Source organism: Canis lupus, chromosome 14 (assembly GCF_003254725.2).
Source record: "Canis lupus dingo isolate Sandy chromosome 14, ASM325472v2, whole genome shotgun sequence".
Taxonomy (NCBI): domain Eukaryota; kingdom Metazoa; phylum Chordata; class Mammalia; order Carnivora; family Canidae; genus Canis; species Canis lupus.
The window spans coordinates 47,154,628-47,181,407 of record NC_064256.1 but is presented as its reverse complement, the minus strand read 5'-3'; the positions used below and the strand labels follow the sequence as shown (position 1 = coordinate 47,181,407).

Here is a 26,780-nt window from a genome sequence, read left to right as displayed (position 1 = left end):
ATGCTCATGGATTGGAGGCATTAATATTGTGAAAATGTCAATGTTACCCAGGGCAATTTACACATTTAATGCAATCCCTATCAAAATACCATGGACTTTCTTCAGAGAGTTGGAACAAATTATTTTAAGATTTGTATGGAATCAGAAAAGACCCCAAATAGCCAGGGGAATTTTAAAAAAGAAAACCATAGCTGGGGGCATCACAATGCCAGATTTCAGGTTGTACTACAAAGCTGTGGTCATCAAGACAGTGTGGTACTGGCACAAAAACAGACACATAGATCAATGGAACAGATAGAGAACCCAGAAGTGGACCCTCAACTTTATGGTCAACTAATATTTGACAAAGGAGGAAAGACTATCCACTGGAAAAAAGTCTCTTCAATAAATGGTGCTGGGAAAATTGGACATCCGCATGCAGAAGAATGAAACTAGACCACTCTCTTTCACCATACACAAAGATAAACTCAAAATGGATAAAAGATCTTAATGTGAGACAAGATTCCATCAAAATCCTAGAGGAGAACACAGGCAACACCCTTTTTGAACTTGGCCACAGTAACTTCTTGCAAGATTCATCCACGAAGGCAAGAGAAACAAAAGCAAAAATGAACTATTGGGACTTCATCAAGATAAGAAGCTTTTGCACAGGAAAAGATACCGTCAACAAAACTCAAAGACAACCTACAGAATGGGAGAAGACATTTGCAAATGACGTATCAGATAAAGGGCTAGTTTCCAAGATCTATAAAAAACTTATTAAACTCAACAGCAAACAAACAATCCAATCATGAAATGGGCAAAAGACATGAACAGAAATCTCACAGAGGAAGACATAGACATGGCCAACAAGCACATGAGGAAATGCTCCGCATCACTTGCCATCAGGGAAATACAAATCAAAACCACAATGAGATACCACCTCACACCAGTGAGAATGGGGAAAATTAGCCAAGCAGGAAACCACAAATGTTGGAGAGGATGTGGAGAAAGGGGAACCCTCCTGCACTGTTGGTGGGAATGTGAACTGGTGCAGCCACTCTGGAAAACTGTGTGGAGGTTCCTCAAAGAGTTAAAAATACATCTGTCCTACGACCCAGCTATTGCACTGCTGGGGATTTACCCCAAAGATACAGATGCAATCAAACGCCGGGACACCTGCACCCCGATGTTTCTAGCAGCAATGGCCACGATAGCCAAACTGTGGAAGGAGCCTCGGTGTCCATCGAAAGATGAATGGATAAAGAAGATGTGGTTTATGTATACAGTGGAATATTACTCAGCCATTAGAAATGACAAATACCCACCATATGCTTCGACGTGGATGGAACTGGAGGGTATTACGCTGAGTGAAATGAGTCAATCGGAGAAGGACAAACATTCCTTCTCCGATCCAAACATATATGGTCTCATTCATTTGGGGAATATAAAAAATAGTGAAAGGTAATAAAGGGGAAAGGAGAAAAAATGAGTGGGAAATATCAGAACGGGAGACAGAACATGAAAGACTCCTAACTCTGAGAAACGAACTAGGGGTGGTGGAAGGGGAGGTGGGTGGGGGGTGGGGATGACTGGGTGACGGGCACTGAGGGGGGCACTTGATGGGATGAGCACTGGGTGTTATTCTATATGCTGGCAAATTGAACACCAATAAAAAATAAATTTATAGGGCAGCCCTGGTGGCTCAGCGGTTTAGCGCCGCCTGCAGCCCGGGGTGTGATCCTGGAGACCCAGGATCGAGTCCCACATCGGGCTTCCTGCATGGAGCCTGCTTCTCCCTCTGCCTGTGTCTCTGCCTCTCTCTCGCTCTCTCTGAATGAATAAATAAATAAATCTTAAAAAAATAAATTTATAAAAAAAAATCCTGCACTCTGTAAGAATGAGTGTTACAAAGACTATACTCAAGAAATTGTCCTATTACTCTCTAAAGCCTGGAATTTATTAAATTTTCTAGGTTAAAGCTGGCTTGCTCTTTCAAAGACTCCACCTAGTTGATGAACCGTAGGGAGTAATGAAGAGAAATACACAAAGAAACTAAAAAGGATAAAAAATATGAACTCAGCCAAGATTTTTCTTAAAAACTATGGCCTTTCCCCGGCCACTGTGTTTTTTAGGATTTATTTATTTGTTTATTTATTTATATTCATGAGACACACACACACACACACAGAGGCAGAGACACAGGCAGAGGGAGAAGCAGGCTCCATGCAGGGAGCCTGACGTGGGACTCGATCCCGGGTCTTCAGGATCACCCCCTGGGCTGAAGGCAGTGCTAAACTGCTGAGCCACCTGGGCTGCCCTATTTATTTATTTTAGAGAGAGAGAGAGACACTGTATGTGTATGTGAGCAGGGGAGAGAGAGGGATGAAGAGGGGTAAGGGGCAGAGGGAGAGGGAGATAAGTAGACTCCCTGCTGAGCCTAAGAGCAGAACCAGAACCAAAAATCACGAGTCAGATGCTTACTGACTGAGTCATCCAGGCACCCCTCCCCTGACCACTTTCATAACTATTTAAAAACTATTATACATGTTTTTGGAACTTCTTTTCTTTTCTTTTCTTTTCTTTTCTTTTCTTTTCTTTTCTTTTCTTTTCTTTTCTTTCTTTCTTTCTTTCTTTCTTTCTTTCTTTCTTTCTTTCTTTTTTTGGAACTACTTTTCAAGATAAGATTAAAAGTACAAAATCTTTGGAATGTGAAAACACATAGAATGAATGAATGAGTGAATGAGTGAGTAAATCAAATGGGTTTCTAGTGTACAGTGTTTGAAATACTTGACTTAATTGCCATTCTCTCTTTTCTTTATTCTTGTCAGTCAAACCAATCAATTATTCTGCTGATACCACATCTGGCCTCAGAATCTTAATACAATTAACTAGGAAGCCACTACCAACAGAATGAAATTGCCGTATTTCCTGAAAGTAAAATGCGAGGGATGGTAGAGAGTGTGAAGAGAGGGGCTGAGGTTGTCCTTAGAATGGCACAGTGAAAACTAGGCACTAATAAGGGGTGTAGGCATGCACACCTGCTAGGGTGGGGTCCCTCTTCTTGGTTCCCTGGTGGCTAAACTGAGAGACTCTCAGTTGGGCCTGGGGAAAGGCAGTCGATGGGGTTTGGTGAGGGGGAAAATCTGGGGGAAATGTGAGGAAAAGTTGGAAAAGGTAGAGGAAAGGAAAGATCCTGTCAAATTGCTGTTTGCCTTTTGCAAGTTGCCCCCAGCCCCACTTTGATATAACAGATTACATGCGTTCCCTCCCTTTCCTCTTCTTTTTGGCTGAGGCATGAACTGGGGTGCAGAAGGGCCTGAGGCTCTCCCCCTACCTATTGTGTCTTATAGTCACTTGTGTGCTTCTTATTTTTTCCTACTAAACTGCAGACTCCTTGAAGGCAAATACACCTTGCTCTTCTTTGTGTCCTAACAGTGACTAGCACAATCATAATTACATAATTGGTAGACATTAAATATTTTTGCGGTTGAGCTAAGAATCCACATGCCTCTCTGCAGATAATGGCCTCTGATTCAAAACATACTGTGTCCTAGAAAACACGCCCATCCTCTCAGGGTGCTGTGTCCCATCTGGCACTGTAACTAGGGAATTCATCTCAGTGCATCCCTTTCAGCCATACTTGGTCTACAAATGAGAGCAACCACAGAGCTTTATAAGCATGTGGGTGCTCCCCTCACTAACGTGTTTCTCAATGTCTTAGTGTTTTCTGGGTCTGTTCATGGAATGTTAGAGGGGGTGAGTGGGTGTGTAGATAACACATGATACAGTTTAACATTCCTATCTCCCTAGGACTTTGGATTCCTTTATCTACATCATGCCAGGAAAGCTCTGGTATCTCAGTTTTATTAAATGTAGGTCATGGTTGAGTCTAAGTTTAAATCAATCAATCAATCGTGAGAGCCACCTTCAGTTTTATGAACTCACACATTTACTCTGGAATCTCTAGTAAGTACACTCATACTGAATAATTTGTCCTGATTTAGTGCTATATTTCACCCTCCTCAGTCTGACACTCTTAGGATATACTGCCATGCATATTCCCAATTTCTGCTGACACAGGTTACCAAAGGCTTGCCATTATTTTGGCGTGTAAGCTATTTATTCCTGAGTCATAGTGTGTACCTGTCCCCATGAATCATGCTGAGATTTAACCCTAGTTGTAGGTCTAGCAGCAATAGGGGATGGTGATGGTGGGTCTCGAGGAGAATAAACATCCCCTTTTAAGGAATCTGACATTGATGAGATAATCACAGAGTTTTTAAGCAATAAGGCAAGTCTCCAGAGGATAGGTTACTTTCACTAACGGAGGAGACTTAGAGTGACTTGTAGTTTCAAGATTGTCAGTTTCATCTGGGTCTAAGCAGATGTCCCCCTTTCAATTTCAGGATCCAAATTTTTCCCATTCAATATCCTAACTTATACACGAAAATTTTGATGAGATTGTGAATTCAATTATTGCTATAATTTAATGACTCTTAAAATGTTGCATTTGATTTTCATCATCATCATCCTTGTGTCTGCAAGAACTAAAAGATTCTTCTATAGCTATCATGGAAACATTCTGGTCTTATACTGTGACTAGAACTGAGAGTTCAAAGACATGAATTTGTCATTTTCTTTCTATAAGTGCTAAGGTACACTCAGAAGAATCTGTTCCACACCATTGTCCTGATGGAGATCTTAACTGTCCTAATGGTCAAGTGCAGCAACACTTGAGCAATCCCTTGCTATAGTTGGCATGTCATCATAATCCACCACAAATGATAGTTTAATTGTAATGCCCTTATTTCATTTCCCACTGAAGGGAGCTCAGCCAAAGGGCATGACCAAAGCGATTCTTAAATTCTTTGTATGTTTATCTCCTGGGACCACTATTGATGTCAATCCTGTATATCAGGGTCCAATCAAAAGAGAAATCAAACAATATTTTGAACATTGAAGGTTAAATATAAAAAAATATTCCTTATAAAAGGGAACTGGAAGGATAAAAAGACGGTTAGTAGGAGCAAAGTGAATTCTAAAGAATATAGGAAAATCAGATAAGGGATCATCTAATGCTCTTAGGCCTGAGATTGACCCTTGTTAAAGAAATCCAGTGACTATGGATCATTTGAATTCAGAGGGGCTTGCTGAAGGTGCAAGGCTGCCTAAGGGGTGTGAGGGGCAGCTGTTTCTGGAGGGTGTTGTATTGGTGGTGCTACACTGTGAAGCCACTTGTGAAGCTGTTTATGAGGGATGGCTGCAAGGTTGCCTGAGAGGGCTCCTGGAGAAGTTGCTCACAGAGGTTGCTACATAGCACAAGCCTCCAGGCACTGTGGAATCCCATAGCTGCAGAAGCCATGTATGCTGCAGGAGCCTACCTAAAGAAGCATATGACACTACACAGGTAGAGATACCTCTTCTTTTTTTTTTTTTTGAGATACCTCTTCTTTATCCAGTGTCCCTCTAGTGCCCTCTACTGACAAAACTTAGTTTAATGACAGCTAGAGGAGAAATCTATATACAGGGTTTATCTGTATTATCACAAAGCAGGCAATGAAGAGTATTTTTGGACTTGAGGTAAAAACTTGATAGTTGGCTCAATAACCCACTTTCTTTAACTGGAAAAACCTTACAGGGAGGATTGGATTTTATTGTAAGTGCATTACAATTAAACTATCAATAAAACTATTGGATTTTATTGGATTTCAGATGGCATTTGTAATGCCATCTGAAAGGCATTACAAATGGCCCCTTTGAGGAGCTGTTAAAACCATGGGCTCTCCCTCTGGGTAAATGCACATGTGTACATTAAAAGAGCACAGTTTTGTAGATGATTCAAGGTATATCTCTGAACCCAGATTAAGAGATTAGGCCACAGGTAAGGCCTAATGACTATTCTCCAGGTTCAATTTAATGATTATTCTTGACTTTACTTGAATGTAGAATAGCAAATATAATATCCCCAAATTCGACTAGATTTGCTTTTTAGTAACAAATATAAACATTTACAAACATTTGAGAAATAGAGCCAATAATGTTAAGGATAGTTCTAATTTTAGGGGGAGAAAATTAGTGAAAGGTCTCTGGGGAAATAAAGAATATTAGAGGAAAGGCGAGCAGTTGTGAAACAACTGCAAGACTATTATTGGGATTTGGGCTTGGATGGTTGTATATAGAAGAAATGGGGGTATCTATTATGACCTGCTATGCTTTGGTGAGGTACATTATGGTAGCTGGCTTCTAATATGAGACTGATGGTCCTTACCTCCTGGTATTCATGCTTGTATGTGCACTCCTCCCACATGGGCTCAGGTCAGGGATAGTTTCTGTGACCAACAGAACACCATGGAAGTAACAGCGTGTAATTTCCAAGATAAAGGGTATTGCTGCTTCTGCCTTTGTCTCTTGGACCCCTCGTTATGGGGGAATCCTGCTGCCATGTTGTGAGGACACTCAAGCAGTCCTGTGGAGAGACCTATATGGGGGGGAAGTGAGACTTCACACAGATAACCAGTCCAGCTTGTCAGCCTTACGAGTGAGCCACTTTGGAAGAAGGACTTTTAGTCAGTCCCAATATGGCCTTCAGGTAACTGAATGCCAGCTGAAATCTTGGCTACAATTTCATGAGAGACTCAAACCAAACCCACCAACTAACCTGCTCCCAAAATTCTGTCCCACAGTTTTGGGTGTATATTGTTTTACAGCAATAGACCAATCTATACACTTAGGTAAAAATTCTCTAAATGGTAAAAAGTATAAGGTATTTGTCCCCCACTTCTCTCCCCTGCCTCGCTTCTCTGGTCACCTAAAGAAATCATTGAGATGTCATTTGGCTACAATTTTCTCCAAGGATTGTCATAAGTAGGTTGCTAGATTGAATTATCAGAGAGAGACTTCAGTCTTAGGCAAATGGTCACTCTAAGTACTGACTGGATATACAGGTTATGAAAAGCAGAAATCTAACTGTAAACCAGTTTATGAAGATTTCTACTAATACACAAACTAACAGAAATACAGGTGTGTCCTTATGAAGACTACTCTAGGGAAATCATGTGTCTAAGTGCTTATTGCAGTCACCATAATTGATGAGGGTTATACAAACTACTGTGTCCAAAGGTGAGTTAGTGTTCAGGGTGATCTGGTAACTGTTCTTTTTAATTTTTATTTTTTTTATTTTTTATTTATTTATGATAGGCACACAGTGAGAGAGAGAGAGAGAGGCAGAGACACAGGCAGAGGGAGAAGCAGGCTCCATGCACCGGGAGCCTGATGTGGGATTCAATCCCGGGTCTCCAGGATCGCGCCCTGGGCCAAAGGCAGGCGCTAAACCATTGCGCCACCCAGGGATCCCTAATCTGGTAACTGTTCTTAAGGATTGTTAAGGATCTGGGCCTATTTCATCTGGAGAAATCACAGAGAGCATTTAATAGTTATCCATTTGAAGAGCTGGGAATGTGGTGTAAGAATAAATATATTTTAGATTCATCAAGAAGAGAAGAGTTGCCTCATGACAAATTATAGGAAGGCAGATTCTAATTCACTTATAATAACTATGGCTACTTAACAACAGGTTTTGCTGTAGTGAAAACAACAGTGTTCCTTCTCCTTGGAAGGGTTCAAGCCAAAGTTGGCTGACTGCCCTTCAGAGATGTGGTAATATTGGCAGTACTTGGAAAACTGATCTAGGTAACCTCTAAGATGTTGCTTTTGAAAGCCTTCTCCTCCTGAATGTGTCTTGGTATGTATCTTTACCATGTAAGTATGAGAATATCTTTAAATAAGAAAGTTCAGTGGGAAAAGTCTGCATTATAGAGGAGTCAGAACTAGCTGAGTGACTTTGGGCAAGACACTTAGCATTTCTGAGCTTCACTGTTCTCACTACCTCTCAGGGCTGTTCTGAGAACTCATTAGATGACACATCCCTCAAATCACCCACTTGGCACTTAGTGCATGTGTGCTTTTCTTCCTTCCATTTTCTACAATATGGTTTATAATCAAACATCTGGGACCAATTAAGATTTTGAAAGTGTAGTGTTGAAACGAGCTAATTTTCCTAGGCTTCAAATGTAGGATTTCATTGTTTTTAAACAATGAACCTGATTAAGATTTGATTGGATACTTTGTGGCACAGTGTCTTAAAAAAAAAAGGCAAGTTTGGTATAAGTGGAAATAGAAGGAATCAGAAACCAGATGGCCAAAATCATCTTTGAAATTTGCAACTGCAAGATCATCACTTGACTAAAGTCTTTCCTCTCAAGATTTTAAAAAAACCCCACAAGAACAAAATACCCAAATATCACAAACTATATTATTCAACATCATAGAGAATTTTACCATCCTGGAAGATATTCCAAATTTCAGTTACGAAAAGTTCAGTAACAAGCACTTTATTTTCTTTAGGTTTTTAGAAGAAACTTGAATTTCACAGAATGAGTCAATATACCCTTTTCTAGCTATCCTCTTTCTCATCTCAAAGATGAAAAGAATTGGAAGTAAATAAATGTCCCACAAATACTGGAAATCAATTCATACTATTTACAAAGAATTTTCTTTAGATTTGTTTTATTTTGCTAACAAAACTACCTCGTCACTCTGAACTACTGAATTAACCACTAGAATTATGTATACTGAATAGTTAATATTGTTCAAGTAGATTTAGTCTTAAGAACTACAAATCCTAAAAAAAAAGAACTACAAATCCTTTATTATCTATTAGCATCACACTTGTAAGTATTCTCATTGGAGGTTATCTTTAATCAGTAAGTGGTACAGATGTGCAGTTGTTCTTTTGCATTTCCATTTATCTGAAACATGTACGATAATCTAAAGGGGCAGCTCAATGCTCATAGCAGCCTTTAAGTAACTGCAACCTTGCATCACCTCAATGCTAACAATTTTTTCTACCCCACATTCCAAGGTAAACGCTATCAATATTTTGAGGACCACTCCTTCACATGCTGTTCTACATACACATATACTTAACAAAAATGGGATCACATTCCAGTATCATTTATTTTTTATTTTTTTTTATTTTTTCCAGTATCATTTATTATGGCCAAATTCAGCAACAGCAAAAGCATTTCTAGGCACTTAAATCAGGTGGCTGTGAAATAAAAAAAAATCATTTTTGTTTATATCATCTTTATACCCATATATTTCAATCTGTTCAATGTTCATTACCTTTTTAAATGCTTTTGTCCATACTAGTGAACTTCAGCTTTAAATAGTGAGATACCGGACGCCTGGGTGGCTCAGCGGTTGAGCACCTGCCTTCGGCTCAGGTCGTGATCCCGGGATCCGGGATTGAGTCCTGCATGGGGCTCCCTGCGAGGAGTCTGTTTCTCCCTCTGTCTGTGTCTCTGCCTCTCTCTCTGTCTGTGGCTCTCATGAATAAATAAATAAATCTTTAAAAAAAATAGGGCAGGGATCCCTGGGTGGCGCAGCGGTTTAGCGCCTGCCTTTGGCCCAGGGCGCGATCCTGGAGACCCGGGATCGAGTCCCATGTTGTGCTCCTGGTGCATGGAGCCTGCTTCTCCCTCTGCCTGTGTCTCTGCCTCTCTCTCTCTCTCTCTCTGCATCTCTATGAATAAATAAAATCTTAAAAAAATAGTGAGATGCACATTCTTCCTTAATAATTATTAATTATCTCACTAAAAATGCATATTTCATAGTGCCAAGTGAGATGACCACATTACTCAGTCTGAGTCACAGGCATAAGTGACAAGAATTGCCTGGTTAGGTGGTGGTGGCTAACAGGAGGTTGTGAAACCTGCTGGCTCAAACAGGTAGTGGACAAAAAAGAAGTCTTAGGACGGACAGCTTGGGACTTACATGATCCCACAATGATGCCATAAAGGATCTAGCCTCTTTCAATTGTTCTGCTCTGCCATCCCTGGAATGCAAGCCTCTATTCTGCTTGTTGCTTCACGACTGAACTACGGCTGCTGCACCTCTGGCATCATATTCCTCAAGCAAGGACAGGCTGAGCTCCGGCCTGCAGACCATGCCCCTCTAAAAGCTTTCGTGAGAGAGCCAGTGGCAACTTCATCTTTTGTCTCCTTGGCTAGACCTGCGTCAAACGGCTACCCCTAGATATAAAGGGGTCTGAAAAAGTATTTTTAGCTAGAATTAAATTAAAGTTCCACTAGGATGACCAAGTACGAGGTAGAAAGAGACCAGGGTCTGCTACAGAAAACCTGAGTCATAGCACGCTGTCCTCAATAGGCGACAAAAAATGATGCTCTTATTGCCGAAGAGCGTTCAGAGGGTGTGGCTAGGATGTGATCGGTACTCCAAAGGAGGAAGTGAACGAAGTCAGGGTCAAAGGGGTCCTCTCCTGCTGCGCTAGCTATAGAGAGGAAGAATTTCCCCTAGGTCACTAACTCAATGGTAGCTAACCTTCAGACTTCTGAAGTGCAGAGGGAAAAAGACCAGCTCTTTGTATTTTCCGCTTGCCTTCTCCTGTAGGTGCAAGCCCGTGAAAATGCACGCCCGACTTTAACTGGCTCTACTGACCCCGGGACCCATGCTGCGTCGGGCCGTGGCCATAACCTTTGCGTTCTACGCCGAAAAGCCAGAGCCAACCCTCTTCATCTCGGGAAGTACGAAACACACAGTAGGGGGCTCGGTAAACACGTGCCAACTTCTGGGAGGACCGAGAGGGAAGAGACGGCAAGCGACATCCGAGGGGCTGTCACCTGCCTCCACTGTACCCCACGGCTTGCATTCGGAGCTCATCGACTCCTCAACACGCAGTTAGGCAGCCTTTGCCGCTCGGAGAACTAAACTGAGGCTCGGAAAGGGCAGCCAGGGTCACGCGGAAGGTAGAGGCCGACCTGAGGTTTCTCGGAGAGCCTCGGCCCCTGCGCAGTGCACCCCGCGGCCTCTCCGCCCGAGCCCCCGTACCGTGCCTCGCGGGCAGTCGACGCAAGACCCCCGGAGCGGACGTCTGATCCCGCATCTGAAGGTCACTAACTCCTGCAGAGACGACTCCTAGGGTGGAGGAACGCTTCTCTCATCTTCGGGTGCGGGTGAGACAGGGTGTGCCAGCGCCAGCTCGGCCAGCGGGGAGGCCTGAGCGCGGCTGCGGGGCGGGACCGAGCGACGGGGTCAGGCCGTCAGGCCCGCGCTCCGGCACCGCAGAGCGGCTGCCAGGGGACTCGAACTCGGCCCGCGGTGCCCTAACCCTGGCGGGTGGGCGGGGCGGGCGGGGCCGTACCCTGGGCGGGCGGTGCCCTAACCCGGGCAGGTGGGCGGGGCCGGCGGGGCCCTACCCCGGGCAGGCGGTGCCCTAACCCTAGCGGGTGGTGCCCGCGGTGCCCTAACCCGGGCGGGAGGTGCACTAACCCGGGCAGGTGGGAGGGGACCGCGGTGCACTACTCCGGGCGGGTGGTGCCCTAACCCCGGCAGGTGCGAGGGGCCAGCGGTGCCCTAACCCTGGCGGGTGGTGCCCTAACCCGGGCAGGTGGGCGGGGCGGGCGGTGCCCTAACCCTGGCGGGTGGGGCGGGCGGTGCCCTACTTCGGGCGGTGCACTAACCCGGGCAGGTGGGAGGGGCCCGCGGTGCCCTAACCCGGGCAGGTGGGCGGGGCCGGCGGTGCCCTACCCTGGGCAGGCGGTGCCCTAACCCGGGCGGGAGGTGCACTAACCCGGGCAGGTGGGCGGGGCGGGCGGTGCCTTACCCGGGCGGTGCCCTACCCCTGGCGGGCGGCTCCCGGGGACCGCGAGGACCCGGCGTCTGGGCGGGCCCCGCGTGACGCACTTCCGGCCCGCTCCTTCCGGCTTAAAGGGGACCCAGACCTTCCTCAAAACAACAACAGAGTCGGCGCGCTCGCGCGGGCGCCGGGCTCCGAGTCCCCGCCCTCCTGCCACCTGCGGCCGCCGCCGCCGCCCTCCGCGCCCGGCCCTGCGCCGCGCCGCCCTGTGCCGGCCGAGGGGTCGGGCGGAGAGCCGGCCGCGCCCTTCGGCCAACTTCTCCCGCGGCCGCCGCGCCGCCTCGCGAGACCCGGGGCCGCCGCCGCCGCCGCCGCCGCCGCCGCGCAGCAGGAAGGGAGCGGCCGCCGCGGAGGACGCCCGGCGGGACTGTGCGGCCGGCGGCCCAGGCGGGGCGCGGAGGGCGGCGGCGGCGGCGGGCCCCGCGGCCTCGTCTCAGGTACCGCTGCCCCGGCGGTGGCCCCGAGCGGCGCGGCCCCCTCGCTGGCCGCCCGGCAGCGCCGTCGCGTAGGGGCCTTGTTGCGTTTCAGCCGGGGGTCGCGGCAGGGCGGGGCGGCGGCTCCCTCCCTCCGCATTGCTCGCTCTCTCGCTCTCTCTCTCTTCCTCCCTCCCGGCCTCTCTCCGCAGCCCGGAGCCCGGCGGAGCCCGGAGCCCGCGGAGCCCGGACCTGGCGGGGAAAGCTGCACCCACGGCCGGGCGCCCCGACCCCGACCCCGACCCCGCCGCCGCCCATCCTCCTTGGTACCGGCGATGGCCTTTGTATCGCCCGATGCGCCTGTGACCGCCTCGAACACGGACTGTTAACACCCGCTTGCTGCCGTCCCCGACCGGTCGAGCCGCCAGTTACCACCTCGGCCCCTTTGGGCTCCTCCTCTGGACTCGGTTCCGCCCTGGGGGGCACCATGGACCAAAACGGGATGGAGATTCCCGTGACCCTCATCATTAAGGCGCCGAATCAGAAATACAGCGACCAGACTATTAGCTGCTTCTTGAACTGGACCGTGGGGAAACTCAAAACGCATCTGTCTAACGTGTACCCTAGCAAACCAGTAAGTGTCTAACAGCTGGGCTCAGCCGCTCGGGCCAGCGACTTCTTCGTGCCATGCGCTCCCGTCGCTCTGCCCCTCCCGCCCCTCCCCTCCCCTCCCCTCCCCTCCCCTCCCCTCCCCTCCCCTCTGGAGCCGCATAGGTCCCCAGCCAGACTGCGAAGTATTTTGAGTTCCGAGGTGTGTGTGTGTCTTGAGTGTCCTAACCATCGTTAACATCTTCCTCATGAGGTTCAGTTAATTAGTAAGAGTTCTTGTACAGAAATATCAAGGGACGTAAGAATTGACAGGCATGAAAAAGGGCCGTTTTCTTTGGATTTAAGGCATTGGCCTAATATGGGAGTGACAGATGGATCCTTAAAAAAAAAGAAAAAGATAAACACTGCAACCTATATTAAAGCTTTTATTTATATTAAAGCTTTTATTGCTTTAGTTAGGCGTTGAGACTTTTAGAAGAACTACAGAAATAGGGCAAAAACAGGTTTAGAAAAACAACTCTTACTTGCCCTTATTTGTTAGCACTTTTGATACAAGTGTTTTTATTTGAATTTTTAAAAAAGATTTTATTTACTTATTCGTGAGAAACACACACACACACACACACACACACACACACAGGTAGAGACACAGGCAGAGGGAGAAGCAGGCTCCATGCAGTCCTGATGTGGGACTCGATCCTGGGTCTCCAGGATCACGCCCTGGGCCAACGGCAGGTGCTCAACCGCTGAGCCACCCAGGCGTCCCTACAAGTTTTTTTAGTAGGGGAAATAAAAACCCTGAGGTATTTAAGTACTTAAAACAAAGTAGATGGAATCCTCATTTTTTTTTCAGATCTTTTGTTCGAGAGTTAAGACTTACACAGGGGGTAACACATTTGTTTTAATATTTTCTGCTTTATGGAAGATTCCCTATTACATATTTGTTTTACACATTTTCAAAGGGGAAAATTGCTTTACAGAATAGTCAATCTTGAAAGTCATAGATTACCGTGGTACTGCTAATAACATAGCCAGATTACCATTCCTAAATATAGAAGTATATGCTTACATATATAAGTGTAAGTATGTGTATATATGCACACCAAGGTATATGCTCAAGTATGTGCTTATATGAGGTCTTTATATTGTATGATTAAACCAAAAGGGACTTGGTTTACACGACGATAGATCCAAGAGTTATCACTTTTCTAAAACTTTCTTTTTTTCAAAAAGTGACTAAGAGAAGAGTGTGAAACCCATTTGACTTCTCTGGACACAGGAGAAGCCAGCTTTTGGCAGGGGTTCTGTCCTTGTTCTAATCTCTAGTGCCCATGTGGATCATTTGCCTGCTGGAGGATAGATGAATTGCAAACTTTTCTGCATCCTGCCCCCCTAACCCACCTGCTGCTTGTACACACACTTTCATGTTTAACTGTAGCAAACCTGCTTTTTTCTTCTCTTCCAGCAAGTCCTCTCTAAGTGAATTGTAATACTGAAGTTTATTTCCAGGTTAATGAGAGTGGGTGGACCCTGGGGGTGAGGACTATGTGTTTGTTGTCTTAGAACTTCACTGAGGACTTCCAGTGGTTACTAGATTTGACAGGCTTGCATTCAAATTTATTTATGAGAACTGATTTGAAGTGTCTTGGTCATTGAACACACCAACTGTTGAATGATACCCCACAGGTAGTCCTCAGCCTAGAAATTGGAGTACTAAAAGTTCACTTTGTAAGATGGTTATTTAGAACAGAGAACATTTTTATGATACAGGCAATATTATAATAATATATTATGAGGGAAGTGTGGGTTCTTATGACCAGCCACAAAGACTGCTTAACACTGATTCTGTGTTTAGGTGTCTCAAGGGCTATTTGATGTTTAACAGAGAATATTTCTTATTCTTGATTCTTTGCACATCTGCCGGGTGGAAGTGAGTGATTTGGAAGCAGAGTACGGTTCCAGTGCCTTGTAGAAGCAGGTGTTTCCCGGTAAGGAGTAGAAAGTTGATGGTTTGGTCAGTACTGCTGCCATTAGGTCTTATGGGCCAAAGGTGGATAGAGGGCCTTGGTGCCTGTGGGCAGTGGCTTCTAGAAAAGTAAACAGGAACTGCTGGAGGGAGCAGAATGGAGGTTTGAAGTTGTCCTTTTAGGAACTCTAAAAGAGTAGGTCAAAAGTATACTGCCGTTAACAGAATTCTAGCTAAACTCTGCAAGAGTGTGTAAAATCTGGTCAGATACAGACTTAATCCCAGATAATCTCCACATGGATATTTATTTTATTTTATTTTATTTTTTAAATTTTTATTTATTTATGATAGTCACACACACACAGAGAGAGAGAGAGAGAGAGAGAGAGAGAGAGGCAGAGACACAGGCAGAGGGAGGAGCAAGCTCCATGCAGGAAGCCTGATGTGGGACTCGATCCCAGGTCTCCAGGATCATGCCCTGGGCTGAAGGTGGTGGTAAACCACTGAGCCACCCGAGCTGCCCCGGAATTTTAACTTTGAATGGTGTTGATAATTGCTGTAGGACTTCGTGTAAGAACTGGAAAGTGCATGTTGATAGTGTATATAGGTAATTGTGAATCATGTTCTAATATGACATTTGTCATCACTTTATGGCTTTAGAGTTTCAGATCCTGAAATTGGCCTGTAGTGTGAAATAATTATTCTCTAATTTGGGGCATGAAGATATCTGTCAAGAATGCCACTTTTACTTGAGTAGTTTCAGACTGATCTTGTTTAGGCTTATTTGCTAGAGATATAAATATCAAAATAGTTGAACTTAATGTTATTCAGTAGAATGGACTATCCTACAGAAAACTTAAAAAGTAAGGATCTCTTAAGTCTGAGTAGGCATCTTTCTCATTATCGCTTCTTTTTCACTCTTGTTCTCATACACAAACAATAACCAAGATGGACCCAACTCACCCTGAATTCAGTTTTGAGGGCAAACCTTTCTGGGGATTTTATGCCTTGGTTCTCCATTTTTCAGTCTTGAGGTCAAAATGCCTCAGTTCTGGGTAGGTTTCCTTTGTCTTGGTGCTTTAAGTTGTTAAACTAAAGCAGTCAATTTCATTACTTATATCTGCTCGCTCTCCTGGTCAGCTAGGGAGGTTGGTTCTGCTTTTTCAGATTGTTCCTCTGCACCGTGATCTGTTAGAATTAAAGAAATAGGAATAGAACCAGTTGTATTCTGAGGATATAACATCTCATAACCAAATTGCCCACAGTTCAAATGGAAGTTTTAATTTCATTAGCAGTGGAAATAGCTTGTAATAATAATATAATTTAAGATTTACATCTGCCTCACTTTTGTAATTCCCTATTACCTTACTCAGGCAGGTCGTTTTTAAGACTTACTCGTTTAACTGTCTCAGAACTGTTGACCTAAAGGAGCTTATAATAATCCATACACATAAATAATTTTTGTTTTATAAGACTTGTCTTTAAAATTTTAGTGCCTGTGTTTAAGAGAGTTTCATGGTCCCTAGCAATATCATTCATATTTTTAAAACTCTTTGAATAAAGGATATTATTAAATTGAATGTGAAGATTGTTGAAAAGTTTTGAATGAGTGCTGACTAAATTTATTTTATTTAACTCCTTTGTAGACTCTTCCTAATATATTCTTTTGGAAAATAACAGTACTATATTTTGTTTAATCATGCATCCGTCTTTTTAAAATCAGATTTTTCTAGAACTTTAAGTTTCTCACGTCATATTTGGTGCTCAGATTTTAAACTTCCATTTACTAAGTGATTGCCATGTATATTCGGCATCCTACTAAGAACTTTATGTGTTTTATCACGTTTATTCCCTACAGACACCTTATGATGTAAGTTTTATTTATTAGTTGTATTTTATGGATAAGGAAACTGAGGCTTGGTGATAGAACTCCTTAAGTAGTAGAATTGGAACTTGAACCCACGTTGGTCTGACTTTCAAGCCTCAGTGCTTAACCATTATAATTCATATTGTATATGATGGTTATATGTAATAAGATGAAAAAAAAAGGCATTTAGGGACCTGGCCATCTTAGCTAGATATTTGCAAACTGAAAAGAGGTGAACTATAAAAGGAGGGGTATGTGTTCAGATGGTTTATCATATGAAGGTTGTAGATGAATGGATAACTTAGCCTTAATAGTGTTTTAATGCATGTTATCTTAGTGTGTGCTATTTCTGTTTATTTTGATAAATTTTAGGAAGATACGGGAACTTAATATCTTAAGACCTCAAAGCCATTGCTTTGCTTTATCTTCACATCCTCACTTGTTTGTATAAACTATAGCAGTCATGTATTTTGGCATTCTCTGTTGTATGTATACCTGATTTGCAAATGGTCTATGAGTAGAAACTGCTACACAGGGAATGTCTCTTTGGAGTTATAGAGAAAATTATATTTTTAAAGCTCCTGTATGCTGGTTTTGTTTACTATTGTTCCAAGGAGATAAGGGGTAGAGGCAGTTTGGGTAAACCATGCTTCTGTTTACAGTGCTTCTGAATTCTCTGGGGCTTTAAATTGAGTGAATTTAGGGGAGTGAGAAGAAGATATGTTACAGTACAAATTGAGAAAAAGATATGTTACAGTACAAATTCATAGAATTCATTTTCCACAGAAATATATTGTGCACCTTCTGGGAACCACCTCTTTAAAGCTATTAGACACTTGTGACTGAACTATATGTAGGTACTGAAATACCAGTAATTACCACTTTGAAAGGATTTGGGTTCTAGTTCTTTGAACCAACATATAAGTTGAAGATTTTTTACTAAGCTATTTGATTATGTTGATGGCATATACTAAGGACATGATTTTTTTAAAGCCATGCATAATGAAAGACTTGTTTAGTTCTTCATAGACAAAATTTCACCTTTTAATACCAACGAGGTAACTTTCTAGAAATATGAAACTGTTGTTGGCTTTGTAAACTCATCTATCAGACACCTGTGAATGTTTTTTCTTTTTTTTTTTTTTTTACCTGTGAATGTTTTAAATGCATTAGGGATACATAGTGTTTTATCTGTTCTTGATGTCTGATTAAACATTAAAAAGTCAGATACTGGGCAGCCCGGATGGCCCAGTGGTTTAGCACCGCGTTCAGCCCAGGGCCTGATCCTGGAGTCTCAGGATCAAGTTCCACGTTGGGCTCCCTGCATGGAGCCTGCCTCTCCCTCTGTCTGTGTCTCTGCCTCTCTGTGTCTCTCATGAATAAATAAAATCTTAAAAAAAAAAAGGTCAGATACTTTAGAAAGTATATGTAAATCTTTTAGAAAGAAAAAAATCTCCCGAGTTGATAATCTATTTTTGCATGTTATACTTGGTAGTGAGCTTTCCTCACCTTAGTTTTTAGCAATGTCTGTTACGTGGGTGGCAAAATTTTTTGGGCCAGCTAGTTAAGCAGGTATTTATTTGGAGTGGCATAGTTCTGTCTCTGGGCTCCTCAGTACCATTAGGATGTTTCTAACTTGGTAATTTAGCTGTCTCTGCTCTACCATATAATGCCAGGTACCAGCGGTGGAGGCAGTGAAAGTAGCTTTTATCTGGTAGGATTTGCTGACTCTTGGATGTAGGGTGTGAGCAACAGGAAGAATGGTGGTGGTGTTAACATAGATGGTCAAGTGTATATGTATCTGTGTAGCCAGTATCTTAGCAGTAGACTTTTAATTGACAACTTAATCAGTACTTTGTTTTATATTTACCAATCCCGAATTCTGGATTTTTATATTGAAAGAGAGAAAAATGAACTTTTATTGTGTTAAGCTACTGAGATTATGGAGTTTGTCATAGCAGGTAGCACTACTTTTCCTTAACTAATACAGAAATGGATTTTCAGTTAAGGTAAACGATGCTTTTATTAGCAGGCCTGGATAAGTAAAATTTTGTCACTTTTTGTAAGTGAAATTGAATTTGAATTGAGATCTCAAAATCTGTATTTTTCCTAATACTGTAGTTTATAATCCAAAAAGGCTAATTGAAAGTTCAGTCAGTTGATTACTGAATTGTTTATTATGCCTAACACTGGTTTTCCAGATATTTAAATTAATTCATTGATATATAAAGTGAAGAGGCAATTGCTTTAGTGACCGAAAAATTTTCAAATCTTCTCACCTAAGTTAGGCACTGTGTTTTTCAGTCACAGTAAAATTAAAGGATTCTTTTTTTCTTTCAAAATTTCTTGTTTATTTATTTATAAAGATTTTATTTATTTATTCATGAGAGACGCAGAGAGAGAGAGAGGCAGAGAGATAGGGTGAGGGAGCAGTAGGCTCTCCCTGGGGAGCATGATGTGGGACTCGATCCCAGGACCTGGGAATCAGGCCCTGAGCCAAAAGCAGATACTCAACCACTGACCCACCCAGGTGCCCCACTTCTTTCAAAATTTCTGATCACTTGAAGGCATTTGGATATTTCAAGAAACAATTTTTTAATTGAGATATAATTCACATTCTGTAAAACTTGCTCTTTAACATGTACAACTCAGTGGATTTTAGTAATCCGCTGCACAAAGTTGTGCAGTTATTTTGAATGTCTAATTTCAGAACATTTTTGTTACCTCAAAAAAGAAAACCTATACTCACTAGTTGTCACTCTCCATTGTTGGTAACTACTGATCTACTTTTTGTCTATATAGTTGCCTATTCTGGAAATTTCATATAAATGAAATCATAGCATATGTGGTCTTTTTTTTGTGTGGCTCCTTTCACTTAGCATAATGTTTACAAGGTTCACTCATATTTAGCATGTATCAGTTCTTTACTTTTTATGTCCAACTAGTATTTATTACATGTCATAAATACAACATATTTAAAGAGTTTTGTTTATTCATTCATTAATTGATGGACATTTGGGTTGTTTCTGCTTTTTGGCTATTATGACTAATGTTGTTAGGGACATTCTTATGCAAGTTATTTTATGGATATAAGTTTTCAATTCTCTTTGGTATATACCTGGGAATGGAATTATATACCCTGAGTCATCAGGTAACTTTTTTTTTTAATTTTTAAAGATGTATTTTAAAGAGAGCGTGTGAGCCAGGGGGAAGGGCAGAGGGGGAAGGAGGGAGAATCTCAGGCAGATTCTGTGCTGAGTATGGATCCCCTCTAGGGGCTCTATCTCAGGACTCTGAGATCGTGACCTTAGCCAAAACCAAGAGTCTGCTGCTTAACTGACTGAGCCATCTAGGCGCCCTTCATTGGGTAATAATAACTCTTTGTTAACTGAGGAACTGTCAAAATTTTTCACAAGGGCTGTTCCATTTTACATTCCTATCAGCAGTGTGTGAGGGTTCCAGTTTCTCCACATCCCCATCCATACTTGTTTTTGCTTCCTGTACTTTGTGGGACGTGCCATGTAATTTTGTTATATTTTGTTACTGTATTCTGCTTTTTTGAAAATTGATGTTCTTGAGCTGCCCAGGTGGCTCAGTGGTTGAGCATCTCCCTTTGGCTCAGCGGGTGATCCTGGGTCCAGGGATTGAGTCCCACGTTGGGCTCCCTGTAGGGAGCCTGCTTCTCCCTCTGCCTGTGTCTCTGCCTCTCTTTCTCTGTCTCTCATAAATAAATAAAATCTTTAAAATAAAACAAGAAAATTGATGTTCTCTTGTTGTGGGAAGATACAAATTTATTTGAAGTTGACCCAATTGACTATTTTGTTGACTGTGGCAATGTTCAGTTATTTGAAAAAAATCCTCAAACCTGTTCCAGACACATACTGTTTTTACGGTGAAAAGAAATGACGTGTGATATTTGTTTTAAAAATCTCTTTCTCCTCAAAAAGGCAATGGGGGATAGATGAAACAAGAATAGTAAAATATTGATAATTGTTGGAGTTGAATATTTAGGAATTCTTGAAGATGGTACCTTGGAGTTCATTTTCTCTCTATCTTGTGTATGTTTGAGAATTTTCATAGTAAAGTAAAAAAAAAAATCATAAGACTGATGTCCTTTATGTGGAATGTTGATATGACATAGAAGTATCTATTAAATGCTTGTACTGATGGAAAAATGATAGTTTATGATGTAGTATTTATCAAAATTTTTTTAGTTTCCAACTGAATTAATAATAAGTATGTTATGGAAGCTTATAAAGCATTATAGAATTCATTTTGTTGAAGGATTAAATCAATTATTATCTACTTGGCTTTTAACTTATGTTATATAATTAACTATTCATCACACACTCAATATTTACATGTATTGTTTGAAGTTTCAAGATTTGCGAGATATATTTTTAAAAAATCACCTCCTGTGTTGACTTGGTTATTATATATGGGAATTTGAACTTATGCATTTTAGGAATGCCACACTCAAAAATACTTCCAGGAGAATCTAGATTATGCCTAACAGCTAAGTATCTTGGAAAGACAGCTATACCTTTCCTTTCGTCTTTGGTTACTTAAGATTCTCTGAACCAGATCTTATTCAGTATGACAGTTTCTAGTATGATTATTTTTAATATAAGACCCTTTTTAGTAGCCACACTGAATACATATATTCTGTTTGAAAATTGTTACAGCTGTTGCTTGGATTTGGCATATTTAGCAGTTTGTTGATACAGCTAATATTTGTTTTTTTTTTTTTTAAATATTTAATTGTTTTAATAGAATTCATGGAACATCTGCCTGTTTTCCAGTTATGAAATAGGAGGTCTTATGGGGACCATACATAAATGCTTTGATTTTAAATACTTTACTGGTTAGCAGTATGAGCACTTAGCAGATTTATTATGTACAAAATAGGGCAGAAGTAACCAGAATGTATTTCCTATTCTTGATTGCATATAGACATGGCAGCTGAATCTCCGTGCACTTGAGTTGATTTTTCTTAATCTTGTGTTTTTGAAAAATGTATGGAGGTATTTGTGAGAGTGGCAGGAATAATAAAAACTAGAACAGTTATGTAAAACTGTAACTAAATCCAAATGGATCTTGAACCAAAACCATTAAGTTATTCTGCATGATGTTAGTAAAGAAGAAAATAAATCTTGTGTATTCTCTTAGATTAAAAATACTGGCAAAACAATTCAAAATAACTATGGTGACCTTGAAATTTTATCCCATTGTTGACTATTACTACTAGAAGGCCAGCCACTTTCTCATTTATATAGTCTTGAAGGTTTTTAATGATAGTCATACATGGATTGCAATATGGTTGAGAAGGCAAACTTCCAGTTTACCATTTTTCCTTTTTTTTTTAAATGGTAATTGTCTGTGTTTTATTATATCCTCAATAGATAGACTACCATATGCTGAGCTCTTAATGTTTTAAGTAGAATTTGGAAAAAAAAATTCTTAAATTCTGTCAGTTTTCTGCTCATCTGTGCCTAAAGGGAGTTTTACTTTACTCATTCTAGGCATGTTATTCCCAACTTCGAATTTGTGTAATTAGAAAAAGTTGAATTCTTTTCTTTGTCCCATTTCTTAGTTGACGAAGGATCAGAGATTGGTGTATTCGGGCAGACTGCTTCCCGATCATCTGCAGCTGAAAGACATTCTCAGAAAAGTAAGCTTTTCTACCACTATTTGATACCAGATACATTCAGAGTGTGAGAGGAGATATGTTCTGAAGTGTTATTGATATCCAGGTGGTTCAGTTTTTAGATACTTAAAATCAACCCTTTTGGGTAGCATAACAGGTAAACATGAACTAGAAAATAACATAATAATAGATTCTAATTAGTTTAGGTAATAGTTTTATATAGCTATGTGATGGCTAAATATGAAATAGGATTATGTGTCCTGGTATTTGACATCTTGTATCAGAAAGCAGTATTGATTGATCAGTAGAGCAGGAGTAGGGCATTCAAATAGAAGTGAAGGATTTACACTAATAATCTTCTCTCTCTTAAATCCCCTTTTGACCAAACTGCATGATGTTTTAATACAAATTGCTTGAGTTAGGAGTTTAATTTCAGGACAGGAAATGAATGGAAGTCCAATTGGTCGATCAGTTGGCAACCTTTGAATGTTGGTGCTTAGAGCTAAAATATGTTTCTTTTTTTTTAAAGTATATTTCAATGTAGTTTTTTGAGAATCAGCTGGAATGTTAGTTATTGTAAGGTCAGCTCTTACCTCATGTTCATTTGTGGAATTATACTCCTAGAGCTTCCCTGCATTTGAGATGTTACTTTTTGTTTGTGAATGTAGCAGAATCAAATACATAGCTTTTATGTTTCACCTTAACTCTTTGACTTAACTCTTAATGTTCTTTTGGATATCTCTAATCTGATTTAGAAGATCTATATTCTATATCCTCTCCTCTATGTTTATGATCACCTGTGGGAAACATAAAAAAAAATCTTATACTGGTATATTTCTTCTGTTTAGATAGTTGAAATTTTAGCTTTGCCAGTGTGACTTCTTGTTATTACTTTCATTTTAATCAGGTAGTTTTAGGTTGCCAAAGTGGTATAACAGCCTCTCTTCCCTAGCCCCCTCAAAAATAGTAGTATTGCAGCAGATTTCTTCCCCCCTCCTTTTAGACAGACTTGATTTTTTTTAAGGAAGGCCTTAAGCCCAATATGGGGCTTGAATTCATGACCCCAAGATCCAGAGTCATATGCTTTACCTACTGAGCCAGCCAGGTGCCCTGATAGACTGGAATTTTTGGAGCAGTTTTAGGTTCATAGCACAATTGAACAGAAGGTATAGAGATTTCCCATATATTTCCCATATACCTCCTGCCTCTACAGATGCCTAGGCTACCCCACTAACAAAATTCCACATCAGAGTGTATACTTGTTACAGTTGGCATCGTATGCAGAATACTACACTAATGCAGCATTATCATCAAAAGTCCACAGTTTACATTAGGGTTCACTCTTGGTGTGGTACAATTTATGGGTTTTTGCAAATGTGTAATGACATGTATCCAGCCTTATAATATCCTGAAGAATAGTTTCACTACCCTAGAAATCCTTTGGGTTCCACCTGTTCACCTTTCCCCGTGTTTATACTTAAAAACATTTCTGCTCTATGCTTTTTGAAATCTACATTTATTTATTATTTTAATCCAAGGATGGCTAGACTATGCATGTGAATACTTTTTATTTTTATTTTATTATTATTTTTTATAATAAATTTATTTTTTATTGGTGTTCGATTTACCAACATACAGAATAACACCCAGTGCTCATCCCGTCAAGTGCCCCCCTCAGTGCCTGTCACCCATTCACCCCCAGCCCCGCCCTCCTCCCCTTCCATCACCCCTAGTTCGTTTCCCAGAGTTAGGAGTCTTTATGTTCTGTCTCCCTTTCTGATATTTCCCACACATTTCTTCTCCCTTCCCTTATATTCCTTTAAAAGATTTTTGCTTTCAGAAATGATTTCTGACGAGAACAGTTAAAATAAAAGTGCTTCAGTTAAAGGACTGTTGTGTCCCTTATTTAAAACATTTTGAACAATATGTTTATATTTTGAATAGACCTTTAAAGCATTTTTGTTAAAGTCAGTGTACCCTTTTACTTTTTTTCAGGTAGATGCTGCTATTAGCTTTAGCTGTTTAGTTAGTTATAAATTGTTTTGTAGAAACATTCCCAAAGGTGAATGAGAACTAGTTAATTATGATTAGTATGACCTTTGAAACTAGGTTTCTAAGGATAAACATCTTATCCTTGGATGCTTTTTAGTATTCTGTATTCTGAAGCTAAGAGGATATTAAATCAGATGTGCTTTCTACCTCCCTTGATAGACATAGTTCATGTCATGCTGTCTCTGGGAATGCCTTTCCCCTAGCATTCTGATGCGATTAACTCCTTTCTCCAAATTTCTCAAGCAATTGTAATTTTTGCTTCTCTGTTTTGTGCAAAAGACTTTATCTATTCTCTAATTGTGTTTTAATGTGCTATTCTGAACTTTTAATAATATGAGCCTCTTTAGGCGAGGGGCTGACTCTGATCCTTTTTTTTGGATTTACCTCAGAGTTAAGCACAATTCTAGGTTTATGGGAGGCAGTTGATAAATTCTTAGTTTCTGGTAGCTTTATTTCTTTCTCACAACTGGGCATCTTTGTTTTCTTACTGTCCCCTTTTCTTTATCATTCTGTTTTCTTTCCTTTCTTTCTTTAAAAGTTGCTGAGGCATCCTTTATTCTTCTCTGCCCTCTTTTATTTTCTCTCCTTTCTCCATCTTCCATACTAGCTTTATGCCTGACTATAAATAAACTCATGAAATCACTAAGCTTAAATGCCAATCTTAATCCTTATTGGAATATTTTCCTTCAGTCTTAGTTGTAGGTTTATGGAAACACATGGAATATGTACTGAATGTAGTCAAACGTACACTTTAATTGTACGTGTATAATTGTTACAGGTAAAACTAGTTTTTGAATTAAAAAAAAAAACACTATCCATCACCTTGTTAAAATAAAGGCAAATGAGAGTAGTTGCAGTTGAGTTTATTATGGCTGTAGTCTCAAGTAATGGAAATATTTTCACTACTTGAAGTTTGTAGGCCTAAACTTCAATGTGACTATTAGTTTTGATATTAAGATGCTAGATGTCTTTATGTTGAAGTAATAGATTGCATTGATATGACTACACAGCCCTGCTTGCTTCAAGACTCTTTGATATACAAAGTAATTATTTTTTCATATAGTAGGTACTGAGTATTTAGACGATTTTCTAAGCATGGGGAATATGTTGAATTCAGAAGGGCCCCAAATACTAAAAAGGTAAATGTACCTTCACATGGCAAGAATTTATTGTATAAAATGGCTATGCTAGAAAGGAACTTAAAATTTGAGCTAAATATTTCACCTTAGCTACCAACTTTTTGAACTATACATTTTCCAGTACTACCCTTTAAATGTAATCTTCTTTAATTTTAGCAAGATGAGTATCATATGGTTCATCTAGTATGTACTTCTCGGACTCCTCCCAGTTCTCCAAAATCCAGCACCACTAGAGAAAGTCTTGAAGCACTGGCGTCCAGCAGCAATTCTGTGAGTTGTTTTGGGAGGAGTAAATGTTAAAGTTTTCTGATTATCCTATTAAGTGAAAAACAGAACAATTGGAGCTTGTGGGTTGTGAGATTGTGTTTTGAACAACTTGAGTTAGGCTGTTTAAACTTTGTTTTTAGAGAACCAGTGCATAGTGTTGTCCCTGGAAGCTTGTTCCCCATGAGTTTTTTGCTATAAGGATGGAAGATCCAATATTCAGTAGTTTAATTACTAAAATACCCAGGAAACAGATTGATGATAGGGTTGCATAATTTAAAATCCAGGGACAGTAAAGTTTCAAAAATATTAAAAGTACTCTATATACTGTGTTTTATTCAAGGTGAATTAAATTATTTAAATTTGGAGTATGCTAGATCTTCCTGAAGTAGATTACTTGGTCAAGAAGTTTGTTTTTTCAAATGACCAGATTTGGGCATACATTTCAACTTCAGGAGGAAAAATTACTTAACCTACTCAGTTCTTTCAAACTTGAGTATTCATTTTTTCCTTCTTATTTTTCCATCTGCCTAAAATTGTTTTGGGAATATTTTAAATAGTTGAACTTTTCAAATTAGATATACTCTGTAAGTTTTAAAGACAAATTCTTTATGTTAAATTGTTTTTGATTTCTCATTAAGGTTTTATATGACACCTTTGGTGGTGAGAGAAAAGGATTGGATGAGTGGAAGGTTGCTTTAAACCTCTTGGGCAAGGAACTTACTTAAATACTGCCAGATATACTTTCCTTTTTGTGAAGAATCTAGCGAAAACTTTAGGGAGGAGATGGATGGCAGAGGTGATAACTAATTGAAGGATCTTTCAGTAATTACTATTTAACTGCTTCTTTAAGAATTAGATCCTTTATTTACTACGTTTAATTAGTATGGCCTTAGTGGTATGTTCTAGCACTAGCTATGGGAATTTAGCTTTTGTTAAACTGAAGTATAGTTTGTCAGTAAACCCAAGGGTCTTTCTATGTTTCCTACCTTTCATAAGAAGGGAGAAAATATCGGCATTGGCACAGAGTTCAGGAGATAGTCTTTGGACACAGTTGTGTTGCTTCAGTTTTTGTTAAGAAAGACCTCTCCTGACTTGTCTCATGGTTTCTCAGTCATGATTTCA

General features: G+C 40.8%; 1 protein-coding gene across 1 annotated transcript in view; it reads left to right on the top strand.

Moving 5' to 3' along the window:
• Positions 1-12,168: 12,168 nt before the first annotated feature.
• HERPUD2 (HERPUD family member 2) overlaps positions 12,169-26,780 on the top strand; it is a 33,840-nt gene continuing 19,228 nt past the window's right edge. Inside the window, exons 1-3 of the mRNA XM_025464617.3 lie at positions 12,169-12,745; positions 22,147-22,224; positions 25,548-25,661. Of these exons, the coding sequence (XP_025320402.1) occupies positions 12,599-12,745; positions 22,147-22,224; positions 25,548-25,661 (339 nt within the window). The 5' untranslated portion in view covers positions 12,169-12,598. The remainder of the gene's footprint in view (positions 12,746-22,146; positions 22,225-25,547; positions 25,662-26,780) is intronic.